Raw genomic sequence first — 27,342 nt, forward strand, 5'->3', positions numbered from 1 at the left:
AGGCTATCTAAGAGGCTTGTGCAGGCTTCCTGGTGGGAGGGATGTGTTCCTGCACAATGGTGGGTGGAGCTGGGTCCTGTCTCTGTGGTGGGCAGGGCCATGCTCAGGAAGACTTTAAGCAGCCTGTCTGCTGGTGGGTGGGCTGTGTTCCTGTCCTGTTGGTTGTTTGGCCTGAGGTGACCCAGCACTGGAGCCTATGGGCTGTTGGGTGGGGCCAGGTCTTGTGGAGGAAATGGTAGCCTCCAGGAGGGCTCATGCCAACGAGTCCTCCTCAGAATTACCACCACCAGTGTCTTTGTCCCCACAGTGAGCCACAGCCACCCCCTGCCTCTGCAGGAGACCCTCCAATACTAAGTCTGGCCCAGTCTCTTATGAGGTCACTGCTTTTTCCCCTGGGTCTTGGTACACACAGGACCTTGTGTACACCCTCCAAGAGTAGAGTTGCTTTTCCCCCCATCCTGTGGAATTCCTGCAATCAAACCCAGCTGGCCTTCAAAGCTAGATTCTCTGGGGGCTGCTCCTCCCATTGCTAGACTCCCAGGCTGGGAAGCCTGATGTGGGACTCAGAACTTTCACTCCTGTGGGAGAACTTCTGTGGTATAATTATTTTCCAGTTTGTGGGTTGCCCACTGGTGGGTACAGGATTTGATTTTATCGTGGGTATGCCCCTCCTACTGTCTCACTGTGGCTTCTTCTTTGTCTTTGGAAGTAGGGTATCTTTTTTGGTTGGTTCCAGTGTGGGGTTTTTTTGTCGATGGTTGTTCAGCAGTTAGTTGTGATTCTGGTGTTTTTGTAAGAAGGGGTGAGCTCATATCCTTCTACTCTGCCATCTTGCTAGCCAATCCCAAGACAGTTCTTTATGAAACATTAGGCATGTCCTTTTCTGCCCCTTTTCCTTCGTGCTTCATCTAGTTTCATTTGCTCTTAAGGTGTAGCGTAGAGGCCTTGCACATGGTGCTTCAGACCAGAGTTCCTAGTGCAAAATGGTGGTGCCTGGCACCTCAGCTCAGCCTAAAGGAACAGTTCTATCATCTGTTTCAACATAAAACACACACTCTCTCTCTGTCTCCAGGTCTCTGTCTCTCTCACTCTAGTGGTAGGTCACTATTACAAAAGTTTTCATCATGTCTTCATTTCTGCTTGAAAGCCCTTGAGGACTCTGCACTGGTGATGAGTATGGTCTTTTATTTCACCTCTGGTGCAGGTGCTGTTGGAGTCAGGCTTGGTGTCCAGCTGCCATGGGTGTCAGCTGCTAATGGCTTCTGCCTGTGCCTTTCCTAGAGGTTTGCTTCACTCTATAGAAGCTGACTTGCCTGGAGATACCTGAGAAGTTACTGCCCATTTCCCCACCTTGTGTGGTTGGTGGGTATCAAAACATGGCCCCTAACCCCAGCATAGGACAGATTCTGTGGTGCTCCAGAGTGCCTCGTGAGATAATGCTGAGACTAGACTTGTGAAACCCCATTTTTGCCTTCACTTTTCCTTTTCCTGCTTTCCTCACTCTCTTATAGATTTCTTCTGAAAATCACATGCACAGGAATCCCATCTTAGATGCTGCTTTTGGGGAAACCTGACCTAAGCCACCTTCCATGGTACCTCAACACAAAACAGGCACTCAGACGTTTCCTGAGTAAATAAATAGACTCTCAGGTCTCTCAGGTTTTTGTTCAAGTGTAGCTGCTTCCCTCAATATAGGTCTTTCCCCTTATTTTCATCTTTTTCCTACTTTTTATTAATTATCTCTTGTCTTCTCCTCTTAGTGTACAGATTTTGGTTTGATTGGATTTTTAAGACCCTCAAATTCTTCTGAAGATAAACTATGAACACAATTGAATAAGTGCACAATTGAAATGTTTAATTTAAATTTAAACACAATTTAAATGTATGCTATTGAAATGTTTCTGCAAAAAATTTGGAACATTGTAGAAACACATGGTCAATGGGGAGTTGAAGTGACAACCTTCAGTATGGCAGAAAAGTGTAAATGTTTCCTTCAATGGCATTTAGCTCTTTTCATTATATTTCTAGGGTTAGTTTTATTAAGATATTATTATTATTGAATAAAAATATATTATCATTATTATTGAATGTGTATAAATTATATGTTTATAATATCAAATTGTATGTACAATCAAGGCACTAAATATATTTTTAGATATTCTTTTTCATTATCTCATAGACACACTGTAAACATCTCTGATGATACAAATACAAATAACAATCCTTGTTCAAGGTGTGCACTGTTTAGTGATTTTAGAACCGCAAGTCACAAAGAACACAGTATAGCGGTCCCAGCATATGTTGTATGTAGTTATGAATTTGAAAAGCACAATGATAACACCTACATAGATATATACACATAATGTATGTATATGTTTGTGCTGAACATATTAAAAGTGTCAAATGTATCTACAACAATTCATGAAAAAATCCAATTAAAAGTTTACTGCTTTTAAAAGTAGGGTCTAAGCTATTTCTGCAGAGTTCAAGAGCTACTCTGAATACAACTGTTTCAAGAAATTTAGAAATGAGTACTGTGTAGTCTACTTACATCCCATAAAAGAGAAATTTCCAACTTTTCTTAGGACTGTTACACCACATTTATTTTGCTATAGCTCTGCTCTCCCCCGAGAATTGAAATATAACATATTGAAAAAAACTAAAGTGCCATAAAGTTAAACTTACTTTGAGAATTCCGTACTATCATCTAAGATAACTGAAAATACTACGGAATTTTACAAAGATGAGGTCTTGTATTATTTATTAGGAACATAATTTGCTGACTTTCAAGTCATTAGGCCATAAAAATGTTTCATGTTCCAAATGTTTTGCATTTTTGAAAACGCGTAAGTTTGTATTTCCCAAATTAATTAATAACTTGTGATTAATTCTTGGTTTTGGCCGCCACCCACATATATATTCACTGTGTCTCAAATGGATAATTTACTTTGTACTTGACATTTCCAATGGTAAATGTACCAAATAGCTGCTAAGGGGTTCAGTGTGATGTTCTGAAGAAAGATACTGATGCGGGAGCATTAGCATGTCGCCACCCTGGCAGAAAGTGCCTCCTCCTTTTCCATTCTCTTTGAGTGTTTCTGTGGCTGAGCAGGTAATACTTATAAGACTCCTTCAGAGAACACTGGTCGCCAGAGTCCATTCAAAGTTCTTCTGGCTTAATCCTATAATATAACTGAGGGCTAAATTGTGATGAAACAGATTAGAATCTTGAGTGATTTGCCTGCAGTCACAAATTAATCTGACCCTACAGCTGGAAAAGAGCAACTGTGACTTCACTGACCAGGCAGTGCAGGTTCCCAATTCCTGCTGCAAGATAAGCAGGACTCAAGGGCAGAATGTGCAGGTTTTACAATGTGTGGAGACCACGAAAGGACCAACTATACCTATCTACATTTGTCCCTCATTACGTGTGGCCTTAACTAGAGAAATAAAGTGGTTTTGGTTAAATTCTCAACATGCAAATCTGGATTTTGGCATGAGGCCACCAAACCAACAGTGGGTGCTTCTTACACAGAATAGTTAAAGAGGTTAATAGCCCTGCAGACTTGGAGAACTGCTAAATATTTCTGACCCTCAGTTTCCTTAACTGGTGGACTGGAATATCACAACGGCCTCCTTTCAGCTCTAAAATGTGACAATTTGATGTCCCTGAAATGGGCCCGCTCCCCAGACCCATTCATCTGAAGTGGCTCCCAGTCTCTCTGGAACTCAGTTTCTGAGTGCCTCCACAGTTTGGAGAAGTCCCCATGAGATGGTGATCTTCTTCCACAGCAGAGACCAGCTCTTGGGTGTAATCGCATAAATAAATAAGCCTTTTAGAGCAGGATCCTTTTTGGAACATATAAAACATTTCCTCTTTACTAATCCAAATAACAGAGGTAGCTTATAAAGCCATGTTGCTACAATACAAATAGTGTCATTTGATCCTTCATTTAAACGAATAAGAACCTCAGCTCGCTGTGGTTTAATGATCTATGTATGTATTACTGGAACAAAACCACTGCTTACAATCTCGTTCTTGCTGCAGGCTCCCCAGGGCACTTGTGTCTTCTGCTTCAAGGGCACTGCAGGGACTCCCTAATTAGAGTGAAGTTCACCACAGTGGACCACAGGCTCACTGTCATTAACCAGCTGTGATATTTAACTTTATCTAAGGGGTGGCCTGGTCTCACTAAGACAGGGTTACGTCTCTGCTGTGTCTCTTTTTTACCTGATTCTAATTAGACTGAGCTACAAGTTGTCTCCCAACAGCTTGTTCCGCTGATTTATCTTTCCTACCAGTCCTAGTATGAGGCAAAAGTGGGGGATTCTTTTCCTGGCCACACAACTATTCCCTTGGAGACATCTGCTTGACATTAATATATATTAGCCTCTTTTCCTTCTTCCTGCCTACTCCATTGCTGCAGCAACTCTATTTGAGGCTGTTTTGGAGACACCCAGCTAGAGTGGGCAGGAGTACCTGGGTGGCAGGATACTAGGAGAAAACGGTGAAGTACAAATTTTCAGATAAAACAGGCCAATGTCATTCCTTAAAATCTTTCTCAAAGTTCTCTGAAATTCTGATTCTATATCTTGAAGAACATCTAACGGACAAGAACTCCAAAATGTTATTAAGAAATCTCACAAATGTTAAGTCATACCTTATTATGTGAAGGAGTTGATAGTGAAGTCACGTGCTTAATAAGAAATCACATGCTGTTGGGGGCCTCATCAGTTACGACAAGCACAAGAAGTTAATATGCAAAGTATTGAATGATATACTATTGCTCCGAGAAATGTATCACATGACAAAGGGACGAAGACTATGCAATTTTTACATTCTATGCTGATTTCTCACCTAATCTCTGAAATAGGGACTAATGTGATGGAAGACATAACTGACTTTATATTTACTTATTTATACACATATACAACATATAGCGCCCAGAGCACATAAGAACTGAATAAAGTCAGATGACAAATGTGCGTGATTCATATATGTGATATATAATATCACAGATACTTACAATGTTTGAAAGCTTTATATTCCTAGTAGAAATGGTACCTCATATGACGAGAGTAAGAATGCAAAATAAACTGTCACTGGGGAGGAGATCAAGATGGCAGAGTAGGAAGACATAGAACTCACCTCCCCCGACAGACACATCAAAAATACATCTACATGTGGAATAATTCTCACTGAAAACTAACTGGAAACTGGCAGAAAGACTCCTGTACAACCAAGGCTGTGAGAAAGAGCCACACAGAATTGGTCAGGAATGGAAGAGAAGTGTTCAGGTCGGGATCTGTGCCCGGAGGGGTGACACAGAAGAGGACGGGGATTACACAGCTGGAGACCCTCCCTGGGGAGTGAGTGGTGAGAGCTGTAGACCGACTGCCCCAGTCTTGGTGTCCCACGAAGGGGAGACAAGTCCCCTTGGCTGGCTGGAGGGCAGTGGGAAGCCCGGACTCTGCTCAGGAGGAGTGCATACATGCCTGCTTGCTCCCGAAGCAGGGTGCAGAGGGTGAATTGAAAACGCATGGGTGGCTGCCCAGTTTCCCATGACTGCCCCAGCTTGCATGCCCAGAGAGAGCCAAGTGAAAGCTCCAGCCCCACGTGCTTCATGACACAGATCCACACCAGTGTGAGGGCTTGGCTGTGAGGCACAGAAGTGGCTCAGACCCGAAGTGACCTCTGAGTGGGACAGAGGCCACCATCATCAAGCACCTGCACCAGCAGGGCATCAGAAGTAGTCTGGGTCTCTGACCACGGGGGGACCACCAAAGACCCCACCACGACCCATGCTGAGTGCCCACCCCAGGCCCTCTTGCTCCAACACCGCTCCCCTCTGGGGTGGGGATGCCAGTGCTGGGGCGGGAGAGCACACACTTGAAGGGAACAGAGCCAACTCAGACCCAAACCTCAGGGCTTCTGCTCCAGCAACTTGAGACCTGACCCACCCCTGTAGGGCAGCGATGGCCACTGAGCAGAGTGGAAGCACAGGCTCAAATCTGGTTCTGGCTCCAGCCCCTCCAGCTCTAGTGCCTCGTCCTACCAATCTGATGGCTGTCAGCACACCCTCAGGAAAGATGTGACTTCTGTTCACATCAATCCAGCAATCCCACCAAAGCCACAAAGTACATGAAGATTGTATAGGGACACTCTCACATAAGGGCATCCCTTCAAGACCACCATAGGTAACTGTTTCATCTAATTTCATAGAGACAGACAAAGTTAAGCAAAATGAGAAGATAGAGGAATTTGTCTCAATTGAACGAGGAAGAGAAGACTCCTAAAAAAAAGAAATAATGAAACAGAAATAAAAAACTTACCAGATAAAGAATTAAAAGAATTAGTAGTAAAAATGCTAACTGAATTAGAGAAAATAAGGGGTGAACACAGTTAAAATTTTAACAAGGAACTAGAAAATATAATAAAGAATCAGACAGAAGCAAATAATTCAATAACTGAAATGAAAAACACACTAGAAGGAATGAATAGCAGATTAGGTGATGTGGAAGAGCACGTAAGTGATCTAGAAGACAGAATAATGAACATCACCCAAATAGAAGAGCAAAAAGAAACAAGAATTTTAAAAAGAACAGTTTAAGAGAGCTATGGGACAATATCAAGCATACTAACATTCACATTATAGGGGTCCCAGAAGAAGAGAGAGAGAAAAGGGGGTCAAAAATATATTTGCTGACATGATAGCTGAAAACTTCCCAAAGCTGAAGAAGGAACAGAGATTTTTAGGCACAGGAAGCACAGAGAGGCCCTAACAAGATGAATCCAGAGACCCACACCAAGGTATACAATTAAAATGGCAAAAGTTAAAGATAAAGAGAATTTTAAAGGCAACAAGAAAGAAACAAAGAGTCACAGGGAACAACCATAAGGCTATCAGTTGATTTTTCTGCAGAAACTTTTCAGACAAGAAGGGAGTTTCATGATATACTTAAAGTTCTGAAACAGAAAAACCTACAATCTAGGATACCCTACCCAGCAAGGTTATTATTCAGAATTAAATGAGAGATAAAGAACTTCTCAGACGAGCAAAAAAATCTAAAAAAGTTCATCAATACTAAACTGACCCTACAAGAAATGTTAAAGGGTCTGCTCTAAGTGGAAAAGAAAAGACTACAACAAAAAGTGAGAATTTAGAAGAAAGGAAAAATTTCACTAGTAAAGACAAATATATGGTAAAGGCTATGGATCAACCACTTAAATAAACAAGTATGAAGATTAAAAGACAAAAATTGTAAAATCAACTGTAGCTAACAAACAGTTAAGGGATAGACATTAAGATGTAAAATATGACACAAAAAACACAAAACATGGGAAAGAGGAGTAAAAAATGTCATTAGAATGTGTTTAAACTTAAATGTTTATCAGTTTAAAATAAGGAGATACAGTTATAGGTCAACATATGTGAACCACATGGTGACCACAAATCAAGAACCTACAACATATAATTTCAATATATTCTATGGAATTATATAGTATAGGCAATATTTTAAAATACTTGAAATAGTAATTAGGGTAATTTTTGTAAAACGAACCTTTAGCAGTTTATTGCACAAGTATATGCATGCAAACTGTCAGAATCAGAAGTGTGTCTACAGTTTTATCATTAAATTTTTTTCATGCCTCCAAAAGTCCATTTTGCAAGTGTGTTAACACTGGGTATGTTGTGGCATATGTTAAATAATGTTGATATATAAATTAATAAAGGAAAAAGCTTATAATTAAAAAAAAAAAGAACCTACAACAGACCCATGCTCTGAGCCCTGCAGCCTGCACCCTGCGCCCTGTGCCAGGCCCAAGCCCCCCACCTGCCACCATTTCTTTGTCTGTACCCACCGCAGCTCTGGGGAGGCAAACCCCAGATCCCCAGAGCACCCGCTTTCCCACCCTCATATCCTAACGAGGACCGGGATGGGGAGGAAGGTGCAAGGGAAACCCTCATCATCTCTACCCTGGGTGAGAAATCCTTTGAAACCAGCTAGGAGGAGCTGCCCACAGCTAAGTCAAGGGAGCATCCTCTCTGCCCTCCTTGCCCTCCAACCCTCCAGGGAAGACCCGGGGTGAGGAATCCCTGGGGAAAACACTGAAAGGCGCTGCCTACAGCAACTGAACTTTGGGAAGGACCATCCCTACTCTCCCTTTTCCTCCAGGGAAAGACTGAGGGTTAAAAATCCCATGAAACAAACAAACCAAAAAAAGGGACCTACAATAGATACACAAAAACTAGAAAGAAAGGAACACAAGCATACCACTAAAGAAAATTATCAAACCACAACAGAAAAAACTAAAAGAAGAAGAAAAGAACAGAGAGAACTACAAAAACAACGAGAAAACAAATAACAGAATGGCAATAAGTACATACCTATCAATAGGCACTTTAAATGTCAATGCACTAAATGATCCAGTAAAGTCATAGGGTGGCTGGTTAGATGAAAAACAAGACCCATCTATATGGTGCTTACAAGAGACTTACTTCAGAGCTAAAAACATACAGACTGAAAATGAGGTGATGGAAAAAGATATTTCATGAAAATGGAAATGACAAGAAAGTGAGGATAGCAATACTCATATCAGATAAAATAGACTTTAAAGCAAAGTCTATAACAAAAGACAATAAGGATATTATATAATGATAAATGGACCAATACAAGAAGAGGATATCACATTTGTTAATGTATAGGCAACCAAAACAGGAGCACTTAAATATATAAAGCAAATATTAACTGACATAAAGGGAGACATTGACAAAAATACAATAATAGTAAAGGACTTTAATACCCTACTTATATCAATGGACAGATCATCCAGACAGAAAGTCAATAAGGCAGCCATGGTCCACAACAGACCAAATGGATTTATAGATATCTAGAGGACATCCCATCCAAAATCAGAAGAGTACACATTCTTCTCAAGTGCACATGAAACTTCTCTAGGATAGATCACATGCTAGGCTACAAAACAAATCTAAATACATTTAAAGGACAGAAATTATGACAAGCATATTTTTGTGACCACAATGGTGTGAAACTAGAAATCAATTACAGGAAGAAAAATTGGAGAAGCACAAACAAGTGGAGACTAAACAACATGCTACTAAGAAAAACCAGTGGGTCAATGAAGAAATCAAAAAGGAAATCAGAAAATACCTCAAGGCAAATGAAAATGGAAACACAACACTCCAAAATCTATGGGATGAAATACAGGCCTACCTCAAGAAATAAGGAAAGCCTCAAATAAACAACCTAATCCACCATCTAAAGGAATTAGAAAAAGAAGAACAAACTTCTTCCCAAAGTCAGAAGAAGGATGGAAATAATAAAGATCAAACAGGAAATAAATAAAATAGAGACCAACAATCAATAGAAAAGATCTAAGAGACCAAGAGCTGTTTTTTTTCTTTTAAAATAAGCAAAATTAATAAAACTTTAACAAGGCTCATCAAAAAGAAAGAGAGAAGACTCAAATAAATGAAATAAGAAATAAAAGAAGAGAAATAACAACTGATATCATAGAGACACAAAAAATCTTGAGAATACTACAAACAGTTATGTGCCAACAAATTGGTCAACCTAGAAGAAATGGACAAATCTCTAGAAACATATAACCTTCAAAGACTGAATAAGGAAGAAATAGACAATGTGAACAGACTGATCACTAGTAGTGAGATTGAATTTGTAATACAAAAATCTCCCAGCAAACAGAAGTCCAGGACTGGATGGCTTCACATGGGAATTCTACCAAACATACAAAGAAGAGCTAATACCTACCTTTCTCCAACTATTGCAAAAAACTGAAGAGGAGGGAACACTCCCAGATTCATTCTATGAGCCCACCATTACTCTGATATCAAAACCAGACAAAGACACTACAAAAAAAGAAAATAACATGCCAATATCTGTGATGACTATAGATGCAAAAATCCTGAACAAAATATTAGCAAACCAATTCCACAATATATAAAAAGAATCACTATGAATACTATACACTATGCTCAAGTGTGATTTATTCTAAGGGAGCAAGGATAGTTCAATACCCACAAATCAATGTGATACACCACATTAACAAATTGAAGAATAAAAATCACATGTTGGTTTCAATAGATGCAGGGAAAGATACCAAGAAATGGAAAGATATTCCATGTTCTTTAACTGGAAGAATTAATACTGTTTAAATGTCCATACTACCCAAAACAATCTACAGATTTAATGTGATCCCTATCAAAATATCAAAAATGTGACATTTTCCACAGAATTAGAACAAATAATCCTAAACTTTATATGGACCCACAAAAGACCCCTAATTGACAAAGCAATTTTGAGGAAAAAGAACAAAGCTGGAGGTACCACACTCCCTGACTTCACTCTCTACTATAAAGCTACAGTCATCAAAACAGTATGGTACTGGCACAAAAACAAACACATAGATCAATGGAACAGAATAGAGAGCCCAGAAATAAACCCCACACACTTATGGTCAATTAATCAATGACAATGGAGGCAAGACTATGCAATGGATAAAAGACTGTCTTTCCAATAAGTGTTGCTGGGAAAACTGGACAGCTACATGTAAAAGAATGACATCAGAACATTTTCTCATACCATACACAAAATTAAGCTCAAAATGTTATTAAAGACCTAAATGTAAGCCTGGAGACCATAAAACTTCTGGAAGAGAACAGCAGAATACTCTTTTGACATCAATTATAGCAATATTTTCTGGATCTATCTCCTAAGGCAAAGGAAACAAAAGCAAAAATAAACAAATTGGACCTAATTAAACTTAAAAGCTTTTGCACATCAAATAAAACCATCGACAAAACAAAAAGACAACCTACTGAATGGGAGAAAATATTTGCAAATGATATGACTGATAAGGGGTTAATATCCAAAATATAAATACAGCTCATACAACTAAATATCAAAAAAATCCAAACAACCTGAATAGATATTTTTCTAAACAAGGCATATGGATGGCCAACAGGCACATGAAAAGATGCTCAACATTATAGTCATTGCAGAAATGCAAATCAAATAAATATCACCTCACACCTGTGAGAATAGTTATCATCTAAAAGATCACAAATAATAAATGTTGGTGAGGATGTGGAGAAAAGGGAGCCCTTGTACACTGTTGGTGGAAATGTAGATTGGTGCAGCCACTGTGGAAAATAGTATGGAGGTTCCTCAAAAAACCAAAAATAGAACTACCATGTGATCCTACAATTCCATTCCTGGGTATACATCCAAAGAAAATGAAAACACTAATTTGAAGAGATACATGCACCCCAATGTTCATAGCAGCATTATCTACAATAATCGAGATATGGAAGCAACCTAAGCGTCCATCAACAGATGAATAGATAAAGAAGGTGTGGTATATATATACATTGGAATTACCGAGGAATAAAAATGAATGAAATTCTGCCATTTGCAGCAACATAGATGGGCCTAGAGATTATTATGCTTAGTGAAATAAGTCGGACAGAGAAAGACAAATATTGTATGTTACCACTCATATGTGGAATCTAAAAAATAAAACAAATGAACGAATATAACAAAACAGAAATAGACTCACAGGTATAGAGAACAAACTAGTGGTTACCAGTGGGGAGAGGGATGGAGGCACCACAAGATTGGGGTAGGGGATTAAGGGATACAAACTATAATGTATAAAATAATAAGCAACAAGGATATGTTGTACAGCACAGGGGAATATAGCCATATTTTGTAATAACTTAAATGGAGTACAATCTATAAAAATATCAAATCACTATATCGTACACCTGAAACTGATATAATATTGTAAATCAACTACACTTCAATAAAAAAAAAACCAACATATGATTATATCATAGAAATTATACCACAGTATACTTTTCTCACTAAGTGGTTAATTTAACTCAGTGTTTTCTCAATTATGTAATATTGACCTTTTATAAGTGTTATTTTTAATAGTCTTATAGATAAACTGTGGATAACTAGATAATCCTAAATGATAAGTGAGTTTCTAGAAAGAAAGCCAAATAAAGGCAAAGCTGGCAATATCAGGTACTGAAAAAATAGTAACAGTTCCCCAAAGTCAGGTACAGTACTCTGCATACAGGAGTCAGGTATGGAGATTTGATGATTTCTGTCCTCTGAGTCTCATGTTGGTTTTGCACATTCATGAAAGGCGCTGGGGGAAAGCAGCATAGCTCTCTGGACCTGAACAGGGTACACACTTTCCCAGTTTCCCATCTAAATGGCAGATGGTGCTAAAGATGGATGGTATCTCTCCGAAACTCTCTAATCCTTAAGAAGAAATCCTCAGGAAATATCACAGGAAGTAAGTGGAAAAAGATGTCATCTGAATGCCAGGGAGTTTAAGACGTGCAATAAACACAAACCACTAGTTACAGAATGCAAAACCTCTAAGTTGCTATTTACAACATGTGTGTTTACATATTTATACATGGAGCCCAAGCAAAAAAGATGCTTTCCCTCCATATTTATGTTCTACATGGGACCAGGGTTAAAACTATTATTTAAAATAATGTGTCGACTTTTTTCTCTTAGCAATACTAATCCTTGGTACAAGGATACCAGGCATTGATTTGGGGACTGAGCAGAATTATGGATACACTCACTATGCATTCTAAAGGGCACTGTTGGTTTCAACACATAAAGATAAGAAGACAATCTTATATTCTCCTCTCACCTTAATGTGCAACTAACCAAATTACGTCCTGAAACTGAAAGTTCATCATTATCCATTCTTTATAAGTCTCCTCTCCCATGTTCAAGCACATGTAAAATAGTGGAATTACAACTACAGAAAACCATAGTGGTTTCTACCAGGCCCTGAACTCACTTCATTGAAACTCTGAGGTCATTCTACAGCTCTGAAGTCAGCACCCTCCAAGTAAGAAGAGATGCTTGTTTTTACCACACTGCGAGGCAGTTCTGACCTGCTTTACTGGCTTTGTGTGTGTTCTATTTAAGCTGCCACTGGTCATGGTGAGGCCATAATGGCATAATTTCACTTGAAAAATACGTCAAGCCCCATAAAAACAATTCAGCTTAAGGAAAATTTTACTTGGATGAGTCCTGTGGTGTGTGTTGATTTCACAGAAGCAGTGATTTTGACGTCCTTTTTCCTAAGGAGATGGATGTAACTCACTAATTATGAGAACATAATTTATGTTACTTGTGTTGCCTTAGGTAATGCATATAAACCAGCTCAGAAACAAACAAGCCAAAAGAAGAACAAGTTGTTTTTCCATGAATGCCTTAGTGAATTTATACATGATCAGCACAAATTTGTTCACAAAACAAACACTAAGGTCTTAGGTACTCCACAATGAGGACACTCATCTCTGCTTCTTCAAGGAAAACGACTTAATCTACTCAACATTTCCAAACTTGTTAATATACTTAAGTTTATTGTGAAACTGGATAAACATTGGGCTTCATAAAGCTTCTGGGGCATTAGAACATGAGCATGGACATCCAGATAAAGTAAGAATTCAAGTAACAGTTAAATAAAATGAGTTCAACGGAGTGGTAGTTAAAGCAGTCATTTTACTTTCAGTACTTTTTCTTGACCAATTAGACATTCTCTTTAATCAAGTCCTAATACTCTGAGTTCACATACTTACTTTCCCGTCTGCACACAGCTTCAGATCAGCAGGCTGCAGGTAAGAATCATGACAACAGCTAACCCCTACCTGGCACGCTCCTTACAACAACTCTGCCAGGTAGGTAGGGGTTATTAGAATCTCCATCTTCTAAGTGAGGAAACTGAGGGGCAGAGAGGCTGAGGAACTTGCCCAAGATCACAAAGCTAAGAGGTGGTGAGGCTGGGGTTTAAATCCAGGTGATCTGAATTGCCTCCATATTATCCCCTATGTTGCTTATACACTGAGAAGCCAGCAGACACATGGCCTGCCCTGTCCTCTGTGCCTTTGCAGGACTGACCATCAGACTCCCCCCTCGTGAAGGAAATATGACTCAGTTCCTTTGCCATCAAGTCTGGGCTGGTGTGAAGGACACACCCTGATGGGACACACCCTAAGTAGGGTGAGTTCTCCATGCTGTTTAGGACACAAGGAACCCTGACCCCAGACGCAGGCTTCAGGGTGGCTTGGAGCAAGCACTTCAAGGGAGAGTAAAAAAAGTAGAATCTGCACAAAAATGTTAAAATGAGGCAATTAAATGGATGGCTGCTTGGAAGGAATAAAAATGAAAAAAAAAAAAGGACAAGCACAGGCAGAGAAGCTAAACTGACATAGCAGCACTATTTACAATAGCCAGTACATGGAAGCAACCTAAATATTCATCAACAGAGGAATGGATAAAGAAGATGTGGCACATATATACAATGGAATATTACTCAACCATTAAAAGGAATGAAATTGCATCATTTGTAGAGACGTGAATGGACCTAGAGAGTGTCATACAGAGTGAAGTAAGTCAGAAAGAGAAAGACAAGTATTGTATTTAAAGGCATACATGTGGTATCTAGAAAAATGGTATACATGAACTTATTTGCAAAGCAGAAATAAAGACACAGACATAGAGAAAAAAATGTACGGATACCAAGGGGGAGGTGGGAGGAATTGGGAGATCGGGATTGACACATATACACTATTGATACTATGTATAAAATAGATAACTAATGATAACATACTGTATAGCACAGGGAACTCTACTTAATGCACTGTGGTGACCTAAATGGGAAGGAAATCCAAAAAGGAGGGGATATATGTATATGTATAGCTGATTCATTTTGCTGTACAGCAGAAACTAACACAACATTGTAAAGCAACTATACTCCAATAAAAATTAATTAAAATAAAAGACACGGGGTGGCTTGTAAGGCATTTAAAACATAAAATTTCTATTCAGGATCAAAATTAGGGTCCAGCAACAAAGAATGCAAGAGTGTGGTGTCATCTTGGTCCAGCCTAACAAACTTCTGTTCGGGGCAGTCACTAGCTGATTCACCAATAAATGTTCTTTCAGAGACCCAGAGGGACTTTAACAAAAGGCCCTGAGATTGTTCAGACATGCACTTTAATGTGACTATAAAGGAGAAATCCAAGGTTACATTAAAATGATACTTATTTTTTATGTTTTGGGTATTAGGGATATTAGGAAATCCTATAAGGAATCTACATCTTCGAGGGGATTTTTATAAATGCCAGTTCTTTTGAGATGTTTCATGTAAACTTCCACGAACATGGTCAGCCGTCTGAAATACTCCACTTTTCATTAAGACACCTTCTTGGGCTCACATCCAATTCCCGTCCTTCTCTTTCTCCCAGATTCCCCATTGCTGCCTCTCCTTCCTCACAATTCACCCCCTAATTCCCTCACATCTTTTCTTGCAATTTTTGTTTCTAATGCTCTCCCATTTATTTATTCAACTAAAACTTCTCTCTCAGCTGGTACCAATTCCAGCCACCTCTCCTTTTATCCAGTATCTCTCCTCCAAATTTGTTCCAAATTTTAATGCTGTTGAACCCTCCATGCATCTTGGAACGCTCTTCTGTTGACTTCCTGGCCCTGCAGTATACCGGTCCTCCTCCTGGTCCTCCTCTGCCATCATGGGCTGGACATCCTCTTGGTGTCCAGGCAGGTGGTCCCCATGCTGCTTTCCCTTACTGCTCCCTGACACACTCTCACCTGCGGCTCAGGGTCAATATTCAACATTAGCTGAATTTTTAAAATTGTGTTAATCTATAAAGGATGTGAGATCCCAAAATATGCCAGTCAAATGTTTCACTTGTAGGACTTCCAAAAGATAACAAATGGAAAAAACAATGGCATATAAGAGATTCAAATAAGAAATAAGGAGGTTAAGAAAAAAAAAAGGCCACAAATCTCAGATATATATCACCACAAAACATTGTTATGGCTAACAGCAGCTTTTAAGTACAAGAAGCATACTACTACTATGTTTTATTAAATGAACACTTATCTAAAATTTAGTAGCTTACAAGACAATAAAGAGAATAAAGTCAACTAATGAAAATTTCAAACAGAATTTTGGTGTGGTACTTGGGAAAAAATAATGTTCTTATCGTGCTTATAGAAAACTCTACACAAAGGGTTAAAGAGAAAATTTTTTTATATTTATATTTATTTAAGCCTTAATACAAGAACAGTGGTATTATTAGTAGTATTATTAACATTTTCTATAATGTTTGGTATGCTTACATTTGACAATTATGTTTGAAACTCACTGTAATTGAGAGATATTAGTAGAATACAGGCTAGCCTCTATTTAATCATTGAGGAAAACCAACAAATCAATGATTTCTTCTACTTTCCTTAAAGACATTATGCCTAGGAGTAAGGTGCATAAACTTGCACATATTTTATATTTCATTTCAATAAACTTAGTGATAGTCAATTCATTCCTGATCAAACACATGTAATCAAAATATGAGTTTTCTTGACAATGGGTCAATAGAAAAGAATTTTAAATTCCTAGATTTTTCTGTTGTTTTCTATTGCAAAGTTCAGTGAAATGAAAAGTTACAGGTCTTAGCTTTCAGTGTGTGTTGTCTGTGTGTATGCACACACACACATGCATATACATGTACATTTGCATGTCCAAAAGAGCTGAGTGCTGCCTAACTCTTGAGCAGAGAAGAAATGGTGGCACTAAGATGGGTCTAAATGTAAATATGTAAGAATGTTTTTTTCTTTAATCTGCTTCACTTTTAAGTAACTGAAAAAGCAGAATAAATCTCTGAGTACATTTGGAAATAATCATTTGTAAATATGTATAACATCAATAATACCTGATCTAAATGCTCTCCTCTATAAATATGGCATTTGTGAAAGAGCAGTAGTAATAATGATAAACCTTGCCTAACATTATCTACAAAATTCTATTACATTCCTTAGTTTCTGACACTGTTACTCGTTGATAAGTTAGAATAAAAGTAATATAAAATTATCTGAACTATACATATTTATAAATGGAGTAAATTTGCATAATATAGCGGTTGAACTTTACAATTTGAATACGTTCCTCCAAAATTATCATGAAGACTACATAAGTTTAATTTATTCTTTAATTCACCTTCTTCTGAAATGTAAGCTTCGCTAGGGTACAATTTCAATTTGAAGCATTACTATTTTCAAAGAGCCTCATCTGAATATTCTTCATTTCATCTAGTCTGACAAAGACTCTCATAATTATCTTACAAGCCAAATTAAGAAATGTGGGTTGGAAGGAGGGAGAGTTCGAATGTATTTGTACATGACTTGTATCATGTCACACGAATATCAATGGTAGACAAGATGGCAGCTTTGCTGGTGTTACTCAGAGTTTTCAGGCCCTGTTCTGCTCAGGATTTATTAGTGATATGAATGAAGACTCAGCGGGTAGGCTTATCAAAATTTAAGGTGATGTAAATCTGGGAGCTATTTAACTGGAAAAAAACACAATAGAATGGTATTAGAAACTAAAATCCAGAAGATGAAATTTAACTATCACAAGGGTCAATTCCTACTCTGTGATAAAGAAAGGCAACTGCACAATCGCAGGATGGATGAAGATCTGACTGGGAAGAAGTTTTCATTAAAATAAAGGAGGAGGCACCTTGAATTGACCACATGTCAGTACAAGTCAGAAGTACAAGTTCCTTGTATGCTTAAAATTTCTTAAGGGAGATGATCTCATGTTAAACGTTCTTACCACACAAAATTAAAAAAAAAAAAAAGCTCTGCCACAGGGGGAAGAATTCAAACATACTGCCTAGCTTCACCCACCTGACTCCATAATTTCCATCTCAAACCACCTAGGGTTATTTTTGGAGTTGAAATTAAAAATCTATTTATCATTGTACTTTACTGAGTTATTGTTGACAATTAAAATTTTATATATTTAAGGTATACAACTTGATCTGATATACTTACGCATTGTGAAAGTCACTACAGTCAAGCTAATTAACATATCCATCCCCTCACAAATAGTTACTTTTTTTGTGGTGGAAACACTTAAGATCTACCCTTTTAGCCAATTTCAAGTATACAACACAATATTAACTACAGTCTCATTGTTGTACATTAAGTCCCCAGAACTTATCCATCTTGTATAACTAAAAATCGTATCCCCTGACTGACATCTTCTCTTACCCCCTTCTCTACCCAGCCTCCAGTAACCACCAGTCTACTCTCTGTGTCTATGGATTTTACATTCTCAGATTCCACATGCAAAGGCGTATTTGTATTTCTGTGTCTGGCTTCTTTTGTGTAGCATAAAGTCCTCCAGGTTCCTCCATGTTATCGCAAGTGGCAAGATCTCCTTCTTTATTAAGGCTGAATAATATTCTACTGTGTGTGTGTGTGTGTGTGTGTATGTGTGTGTGTGTGTGTGTAATCACATTTTCTTTATCCATTCATCTGTCAATAGACCTTTAGGTTGTTTCCATATCATGGGAGTATGCATATCTCTTCGAAATACTGATTTCCTCCCTCTAGATATACACCCAGAAGTGGGATTGCTGGGTCGTAAGGTAGTTCTATTTTTACTTTTTTGGAAGAACCTCCATACTCTTTTCCACACTGGCTGTACCAGTTTACATTCCCACCAACAGTGCACGAGGGTTCCCTATTCCCCACACCCTGGCCAACACTTCGTAACTCTTGTCTTTCTGATACTAGCCATTCTAGCTGGTGTGAGGTGATAGCTCACTGTGGTTTTGATTTGCATTTCCTTGATGATTAGCTACCTTTTCATATACCTGTTGTCCATGTGTATGTCTTCTTTTGAGAAGTGTCTATTCAGCTCCTTTGCCCATTTTTAAATGGGGTTATTGGTTTGTTTTGCTATTGAGTTGCATGAGTTCCTTATATATTTTGGATATTAACTAGGGAGTATAATTTATCACTCAGTTTCCAGGAAGGGATAGTTACTAGAAGGAAAATGTTCCCTGGATGCTGCAGACAGAAATTAATTCAGAAACATGGTCCTAGATACAACAGACATCTTGGTCATTACTGTGAGAAAATAGAATAAGAAGCTTGGAAATTAACTTCACATGATCATTTCGTCTAGTCCTCTGCCCCCAGTGGGTGAAAACGCTTAAGGCAGCCTCAAAAACACAGATCTAGGGAAGTAATCGTCTATGGTTCCCCAAGACTATTTAAAACATTGATCACGTGGATTAATGAACACTTGGATAGAGAGGGGCTGGAAAGGTAAAAGGGGAAACTATAATTGTACACATAGGTGTTGAGACTAGAACCCAAATGTGACTATTTTGTAAATACTTTTAAAATATCAGCATAGTCCACTTACTAGCAAAGTGTTCGAGCTCAGTTTTCTCTGTGAGGGCTATCGTAGAACCTACTTCACAGAGCTATTGTGAGAAATAAATGAAATATGAATCATTTAGCACATGTAGGTAGCTGATAAATGTTAGCTATTATTCACAAGATTTTCCCTTTTATTTTCTTAGCCATCAAAACTTATTAAGCCTTTTTTTGTTCACTGAAATAGCCACTGGGGATAAAAACTGGACATAGAAGTGTTCTAACTGAGAAAACTTAGACATCATCTAGTCTAGTGGGCAGAACTGGGAATAATAAATTTAAATGACTGAAAAGAGATTTGGGGTCAATAGACTGGGACAGTAAAAGAGAACATGAGATCCAAAGCCAGAAGCCCCAAATTCAAGTCCTGGCTCGACTTTTTAGTAGTTCTATGACTTTAGGCAAGTCATCTACACTCTGTGAGTCACAGAACTCTCATCCATAAGGTAACAAAAGTTCAAAATACTACTCATATAAGAAAGCACACATAAAATGTTTGGAGACTTCAACATGATTTGAAAACAGTTAATAACAACTAACGACAAGAATGGGGTGCCCCCTTGCAGAAAGTGTTCATGCAGAGCTGACCAATTATCTGTCACTGCAGGGGGTCCTTTTAGGGGGAGCCAGTAAGCCTAACTGCCCTGGAAGGTGATTGCTATACTCCCACGGCAAGTACAAAGTACCCACATACTACATACTTTATCTCAAAGGCAGGAAAGTAACTACAAAGAGTCACGAATGTCAGCAATTTAATTTGGCTAAAGAATGTAGTTGATATCCACAGTCTTTACAGAATTCATGAACAGGCTAGAACTCCACAAATATAACCCATCAAACTTAACTCTGCAAAGATGAGCTTAACTCAAAAACCCCAAAATAGGACCAACGTGCTCCAGATCAAATTATGGTTAATTCATTTCACCCAAATTATATCTCCACATTTGTGCTGCCAATCTGGAAACTATATAGAATTTTCTGGATTGTAAAAGCGCTGTCAAAATCTCAAATCTCAAATTTCGGCTTTCAGGTAGTTGATATTCTCCTCGTGCCCATCTGCTTGCTGTATTTTGATTTTATTTTTATAAGTGTTCAGAAATAAGTAACCCCTGAGTTAGTAATGCATGCCAGTTGTTCTGTGTTTACTTACCCTCTGACCCTCTTTTCCAGGTGGACCTTGGGGGCCTTGGATCCCCAGGGAGCCCTAGGAGGAAAAAGAACACATATTAATTGATTGTTTCAAGTATACCTGCTTTGCAGAGAATGTTGTGAAAATTAATACCTATTTTATTGATTATAGAAAACTTTTAAAGTGATTCGAACTCTTCCAAGCCTAGGCTACCTAATACATTAATAATGATGAACTGTCCTTCGACTGGTTTATCTTTGGAGTTAACACCAGAAAAGAAAAAAAAGGTGATTCCTAACCACGTGTGAGGCTCAGTGTTCACCCCCAGTGGCGACTCCCATATGATTGGAACCATGTTTTATCAAACTGCCATCAATAAATGGTAACAATATTTGCAGGCAGAAAGAAATGCTGCTTCATATATTTAAACTCTATAAATGCAATGGTATTTTTGGTTGAGAGTGGCTCTGTGACTATCCGCTAAGAGAACACCTAGTTATGACGTTGGCTTCAACATTCATCTACTCCTAACATTTAATTTTTAGCATCATAGACATTATTTAATACTTACCCATAACATTGTCAAGTGGTAGAAAAAATAACCTTTTTTTTTTTCAATTATACAAAAGGCCCAGGATATCCCAGGTGCACGAATCTGAAAGTCAGTCTCCTGGTTCTCACAGACAGTTACTATTACACAGGAATTCTCACTCAGCATGAAAATCAAAATGATGACACTGCTGATTTTAAAGTCTCCGTCATTGACTGCTAGTTGTTACCTCTCTGAAAGCTTCTTAGTCTCCCCTGCTGCTTCCTCTTTCCCTATTCAACCTTTCAGTCTGAGGGTTTAGGCCCGTTTCTTCCCAGTCTATACTCTCCCACCATGGTCTCATGTACCATCAACTTTGGATTCTCCAGGCCAATGATGCCAAGATTTATAACTCAGTTTATCTCTGAGTTGCAGGTCCACACATCCAACTGCCTGCCTGACACGCCCACTCCGCTCTCTCACCAGCACTTGAATTTAGCACAGTGACACCACATCTAGGACCCTCCCACCAAAACCGGGTCCTCTTCCAGCACCCCCCAACTCCGTAAACCCACGCACCATCCTGCTAGGGCTCCTGCCAGGAATCTATAACTAGTCCTCCATGCCTGCCTCTCTCACTTCTCTTTCACATCCAGTCCCCAAGTCCAATTGCTGTAGCTCCACAGTAGATTTGGATCCATCTATTATCTCACTTCATCCTTCAGCTCCATCACCCTTCTTGCTTGCTCATCTATGAGAGTCTCCTTGGTGACACTAGACATGGCCCCCTCCATCCTACACAGAACAGCCAAACCTGAAAACCCAGCCTGACCTCCTCCGGTTGTCCACGTGAAGAGATGAATGCCTTGTTTCATCAGTCGTAGGGTGCCTTGTACTTGTTCTTTAAAGTACTTATCATAAGTCTATTTAAAAGATTATTCAGGTAATGATTCACTAGGCTCTAAGGACAACAGGTAGAATCAGTGTCTTATTCAACACTAGATGCCTGTTAATGTCTGAGTGAAAAAAAAATCATAATGGGAAATCAATTCACTGTAAAAAAAAAAAAAAAAAAAAGCTTTTTGGTAAAGCCAGTACTGTTCAAAGGGTTTTAAAAATATGTATGGTTCAAGATGGTGGAAGAGTAAGACATGGAGATCACCTTCCGCCCCACAGATACATCAGAACTACATCTACATGTGGAACAACTCCTACAGAACACCTACTGAACGCTGGTAGAAGACGGCAGATCTCCCAAAAGTCAAGAAGCTACCCACGTACCTGCGTAGGGCAGAAGAAAAAAGAAAAAACAGAGACAGAAGAATAGGAACGGGACCTGCACCAGTGGGACGGAGATGTGAAGGAGGAAAGGTTTCCACACACTAGGAAGCCCCTAAGCGAGCGGAGACTGCGGGTGGAGGAGGGGGGAAGCTTCGGAGCCACGGAGGAGAGTGCAGCCACGGGGGTGCGGAGGGCAAAGCAGAGAGATTCCCGCACGGAGGCTCGGCGCCGACCAGCACTCACCAGCCCGAGAGGCTTGTCTGCTCACCCGCCGGGGCGGGCGAGGGCTGGGAGCTGAGGCTCGGGCTTCGGTCGGATCCCAGGGAGAGGAATGGGGTTGGCTGCGTAAACACAGCCTGAAGGGACTAGCGCACCACAGCTAGCTGGGAGGGAGTACGGGGAAAAGTCAGGAGGTGCCTAAGAGGCAAGAGACTTTTACTCCCCTCTTTGTTTCCTGGGGCGTGAGGAGAGGAGATTAAGACCGCCGCTTAAAGGAGCTCCAGAGACGGGCGTGAGCCGCGGCTATCAGCGCGGACCCCAGAGATGGGCATGAGACGCTAAGGCTGCTGCTGCCGCCACCAAGAAGCCTGTATGTGAGCACAGGTCACTCTCCACACCGCCCCTCCCGGGAGCCTGTGCAGCCCGCCATGGCCAGGCTCCCGTGATCCGGGGACAACTTACCCGGGAGAACGCACAGCGCGCCTCGGGCTGGTGCAACGTCACGATGCCTCTGCCGCCACAGGCTCGTCCCGCATCCGTACCCCTCCCTCCCCCCGTCCTGAGTGAGCCAGAGCCCCCGAAGCAGCTGCTCCTTTAACCCCGTCCTGTCTGAGCAAAGGACAGACGCCCTCAGGCAACCTACACGCAGAGGCGGGTCCAGATACAAAGCTGAACTCTGGGAGCTGTGTGAACAAAGAAGAGAAAGGGAAATTTCTCCCAGCAGTCTCAGGAGCAGCGGATTAAATCTCCACAGTCAACCTGACGTACCTGCATCTGTGGAATACCTGAACAGACAACGAATCATCCCAAATTGAGGAGGTGGACTTTGGGAGCAATGATACATATATTTTTTTCCCTTTTTCTATTTTTGTGTGTATGTGTATGCTTCTCTGTGTGATTTGTCTGTATAGCTTTGCTTTTACCATTTGTCCTCGGGTTCTGTCTGTCCCTTTGTTTTTGTTTTTTTTTAGTATACTTATTAGTGCTTGTTATCATAGGTGGATTTGTCTTTTGGTTTGGTTGCACTCTTCTTTCTTTTTTTATTACTTAAAAATTTTTTTTAATAATTATTTTTTATTTTCTATTTCAATAAATATTTTATTCTATTTTCTTCTTTCTTTCTTTTTTTTCTCCCTTTTATTCTGAGCCGTGTGGATGACAAGCTCTTGGTACTTCAGCCAGGCGTAAGGGCTGTGCCTCTGAGGTGGGAGAGCCAAGTTGAGGACATTGGTCCACAAGAGACCTCCCAGCTCCACGTAATATCAAATGGCAAAAATCTCCCAGAGCTCTCCATCTCAACGCCAAGACCCAGCTCCACTCAACGACCACCAAGCTCCAGTGCTGGACACCCTATACCAAACAACTAGCAAGACAGGAACACAACCCCACCGATTAGCACAGAGGCTGCCAAAAATCATAATAAGGTCACAGACACCCCAAAACACACCACCAGACGTGGACCTGCCCACCAGAAAGACAAGATCCAGCCTCATCCACCAGAACACAGGCACTAATCCCCTCCACCAGGAAGCCTACACAACTCACTGAACCAATCTTAGTCACTGGGGGCAGACACCAAAAACAACGGGAACTATGAACCTGCAGCCTGCGAAAAGGAGACCCCAAAAACAGTAAGTTAAGCAAAATGAGAAGACAGAGAAACACACACCAGATGAAGAAGCAAGGTAAAAACTCACCAGACCTAACAAATGAAGAGGAAATAGGCAGTCTATCTGAAAAAGTATTCAGAATAATGATAGTAAAGATGATGCAAAATCTTGGAAATAGAATGGAGAAAATAAAAGAAACATTTAACAAGGACCTAGGAGAACGTAAGAGCAAACAAACAGTGATGAACAACACAATAAATGAAATTTAAAATTCTCTAGAAGGGGTCAATAGCAGAATAACTGAGGCAGAAGAACGGATAAGTGACCTGGAAGATAAAATAGTGAAAATAACCACGGCAGAGTAGAATAAAGGAAAAAAATGAAAAGAATTGAGGACAGTCTCAGAGACCTCTGGGACAACATTAAATGCACAAACATTCGAATTATAGGGGTCCTAGAAGAAGAAGAGAAAAAGAAAGGGACTGAGAAAATATTTGAAGAGATTATGATTGAAAACTTCCCTAATATGGAAAAGGAAATAGTTAATCAAGTTCAGGAAGCACAGAAAGTCCCATACAGGATAAATCCAAGGAGAAACATGCCAAGACACATATTAGACAAACTATCAAAAATTAAATACAAAGAAAAAATATTAAAAGCAGCAAGGGAAAAACAACAAATAACGTACAAGGGACTCCCCATAAGGTTAACAGCTGATCTTTCAGCAGAAACTCTGCAAGCCAGAAGGGAGTGGCAGGACATATTTAAAGTGATGAAGGGGAAAAACCTATAACCAAGATTACTCTACACAGCAAGGATCTCATTCAGATGTGACGGAGAAATTAAAACCTTTATAGACAAGCAAAAGCTAAGAGAATTCAGCACCACCAAACCACCTTTACAACAAATGCTAAAGGAACTTCTCTAGGCAGGAAACACAAGAGAAGGAAAAGACCTACAATAACAAACCCAAAACAATTAAGAAGATGGTAATAGGAACATACATATCAATAATTACCTTAAATGTAAATGGATTAAATGCTCCAACCAAAAGATATAAACTGGCTGAATGGATACAAAAACAAGACCCGTATATATGCTGTCTACAAGACACCCACTTCAGACCTAGGAACACATACAGACTGAAAGTAAGGGGATGGAAAAAGATATTCCATGCAAATGGAAATCAAAAGAAAGCTGGAGTAGCAATTCTCATATCAGACACAATAGACTTTAAAACAAAGACTATTACAAGAGACAAAGAAGGACACTACATAATGATCAAGGGATCAATCCAAGAAGATATAACAATTGTAAATATTTATGGACCCAACACAGGAGCACCTTAATACGTAAGGCAAATGCTAACAGCCATAAAGGGGAAATTGACAGTGACACCATCATAGTAGGGGACTTTAACACCCCACTTTCACCAATGGACAGATCATCCAAAATGAAAATAAATAAGGAAACACAAGCTTTAAATGACACATTAAACAAGATAGACTTGATATTTATAGGACATTCCATCCAAAAACAACAGAATACACTTTCTTCTCAAGTGCTCATGGAACATTCTCCAGGATAGATCATATCTTGGATCACAAATCAAGCCTTGGTAAATCTAAGAAAATTGAAATCATACCAAGTATCTTTTCCAACCACAACACTATGAGACTAGATATCAATTACAGGAAAAAATCTGTAAAAAATACAAACACATGGAAGCTAAACAATAAACTACTTACTAACCAGGAGATCACTGAAGAAATCAAAGAGGAAATCAAAAAATACCTAGAAACAAATGACAATGAAAACACAACGACTCAAAACCTGTGGGATGCAGCAAAAGAAGTTCTAAGAGCGAAGTTTATAGCAATACAATCCTACCTTAAGAAACAAGAAACATCTCAAATAAACAACCTAACCTTACATCTAAAGCAATTAGATAAAGAAGAACAAAAAAACCCCAAAGTTACCAGAAGGAAAGAAATCATAAAGATCACATCAGAAATAAATGAAAAAGAAATGAAGGAAACGATAGCAAAGATCAATAAAACTAAAAATTGGTTCTTTGAGAAGATAAACAAAATTGATAAACCACTAGCCAGACTCATCAAGAAAAAAAGGGAGAAGACTCAAATCCATAGAATTAGAAATGAAAAAGGAGAAGTGACAACTGACACTGCAGAAATACAAAGGATCATAGGAGATTACTACAAGCAACTATATGCCAATAAATTGGACAACCTGAAAGAAATGGACAAATTCTTAGAAATGCACAACCTTCTGAGACTGAACCAGGAAGAAACAGAAAATATGAACAGAACAATCACAAGCACTGAAATTGAAACTGTGATTAAAAATCTTCCAACAAACAAAAGCCCAGGACCAGATGGCTTCACAGGCGAATTCTATCAAACATTTAGAGAAGGGCTAACACCTATCCTTCTCAAACTCTTCCAAAACATAGCAGAGGGAGGAACACTCCCAAACTCCTTCTACGAGGCCACCATCACCCTGATACCAAAACCAGACAAAGATACTACAAGAAAAGAAAATTACAGGCCAATATCACTGATGAACATAGATGCAAAAATCCTCAACAAAATACTAGCAAACAGAATCCAACAGCACATTAAAAGGATCATACACCATGATCAAGTGGAGTTTACCCCAGGAGTGCAAGGATTCTTCAATATACGCAAATCAAACAATGTGATACACCATATTAACAAATTGAAGGAGAAAAACCATATGATCATCTCAATAGATGCAGAGAAAGCTTTCAACAAAATTCAACACCCATTTATGATAAAAACCCTCCTGAAAGTAGGCACAGAGGGAACTTACCTCAACATAATAATGGTCATATATGACAAACCCACAGCCAACATCATTCTCAATGGTGAAAAACTGAAACCATTTCCTCTAACATCAGGAACAAGACAAGGTTGTCCATTCTCACCACTATTATTCAACATAGTTTTGGAAGCTTTAGCAACAGCAATCAGAGAAGAAAAAGAAATAAAAGGAATCCAAATCGGAAAAGAAGAAGTAAAGCTGTCACTGTTTGCAGATGACATGATACTATACATAGAGAATCCTAAAGATGCCACCAGAAAACTACTAGAGCTAATCAATGAATTTGGTAAAGTAGCAGGATACAAAATTAATGCACAGAAATCTCTTGCATTCCTATACACTAATGATGAAAAATCTGAAAGTGAAATTAA

At 39.2% G+C, this 27,342-nt stretch overlaps 1 protein-coding gene across 3 annotated transcripts in view; it reads right to left on the minus strand.

The window, feature by feature from the left end:
• The window catches only part of COL19A1 (collagen type XIX alpha 1 chain), a 398,856-nt gene that overhangs the window by 141,306 nt on the left and 230,208 nt on the right, over positions 1-27,342 (minus strand). For all 3 annotated transcript variants that reach the window (XM_082474165.1, XM_082474166.1, XM_082474164.1), the window contains one exon: positions 20,489-20,542. In XM_082474165.1, the coding sequence (XP_082330291.1) occupies positions 20,489-20,542 (54 nt within the window). The remainder of the gene's footprint in view (positions 1-20,488; positions 20,543-27,342) is intronic.

This window comes from Balaenoptera physalus (genome assembly GCF_965194825.1).
Source record: "Balaenoptera physalus genome assembly, chromosome: 9".
In the NCBI taxonomy this organism is placed as follows: Eukaryota; Metazoa; Chordata; class Mammalia; order Artiodactyla; family Balaenopteridae; genus Balaenoptera; species Balaenoptera physalus.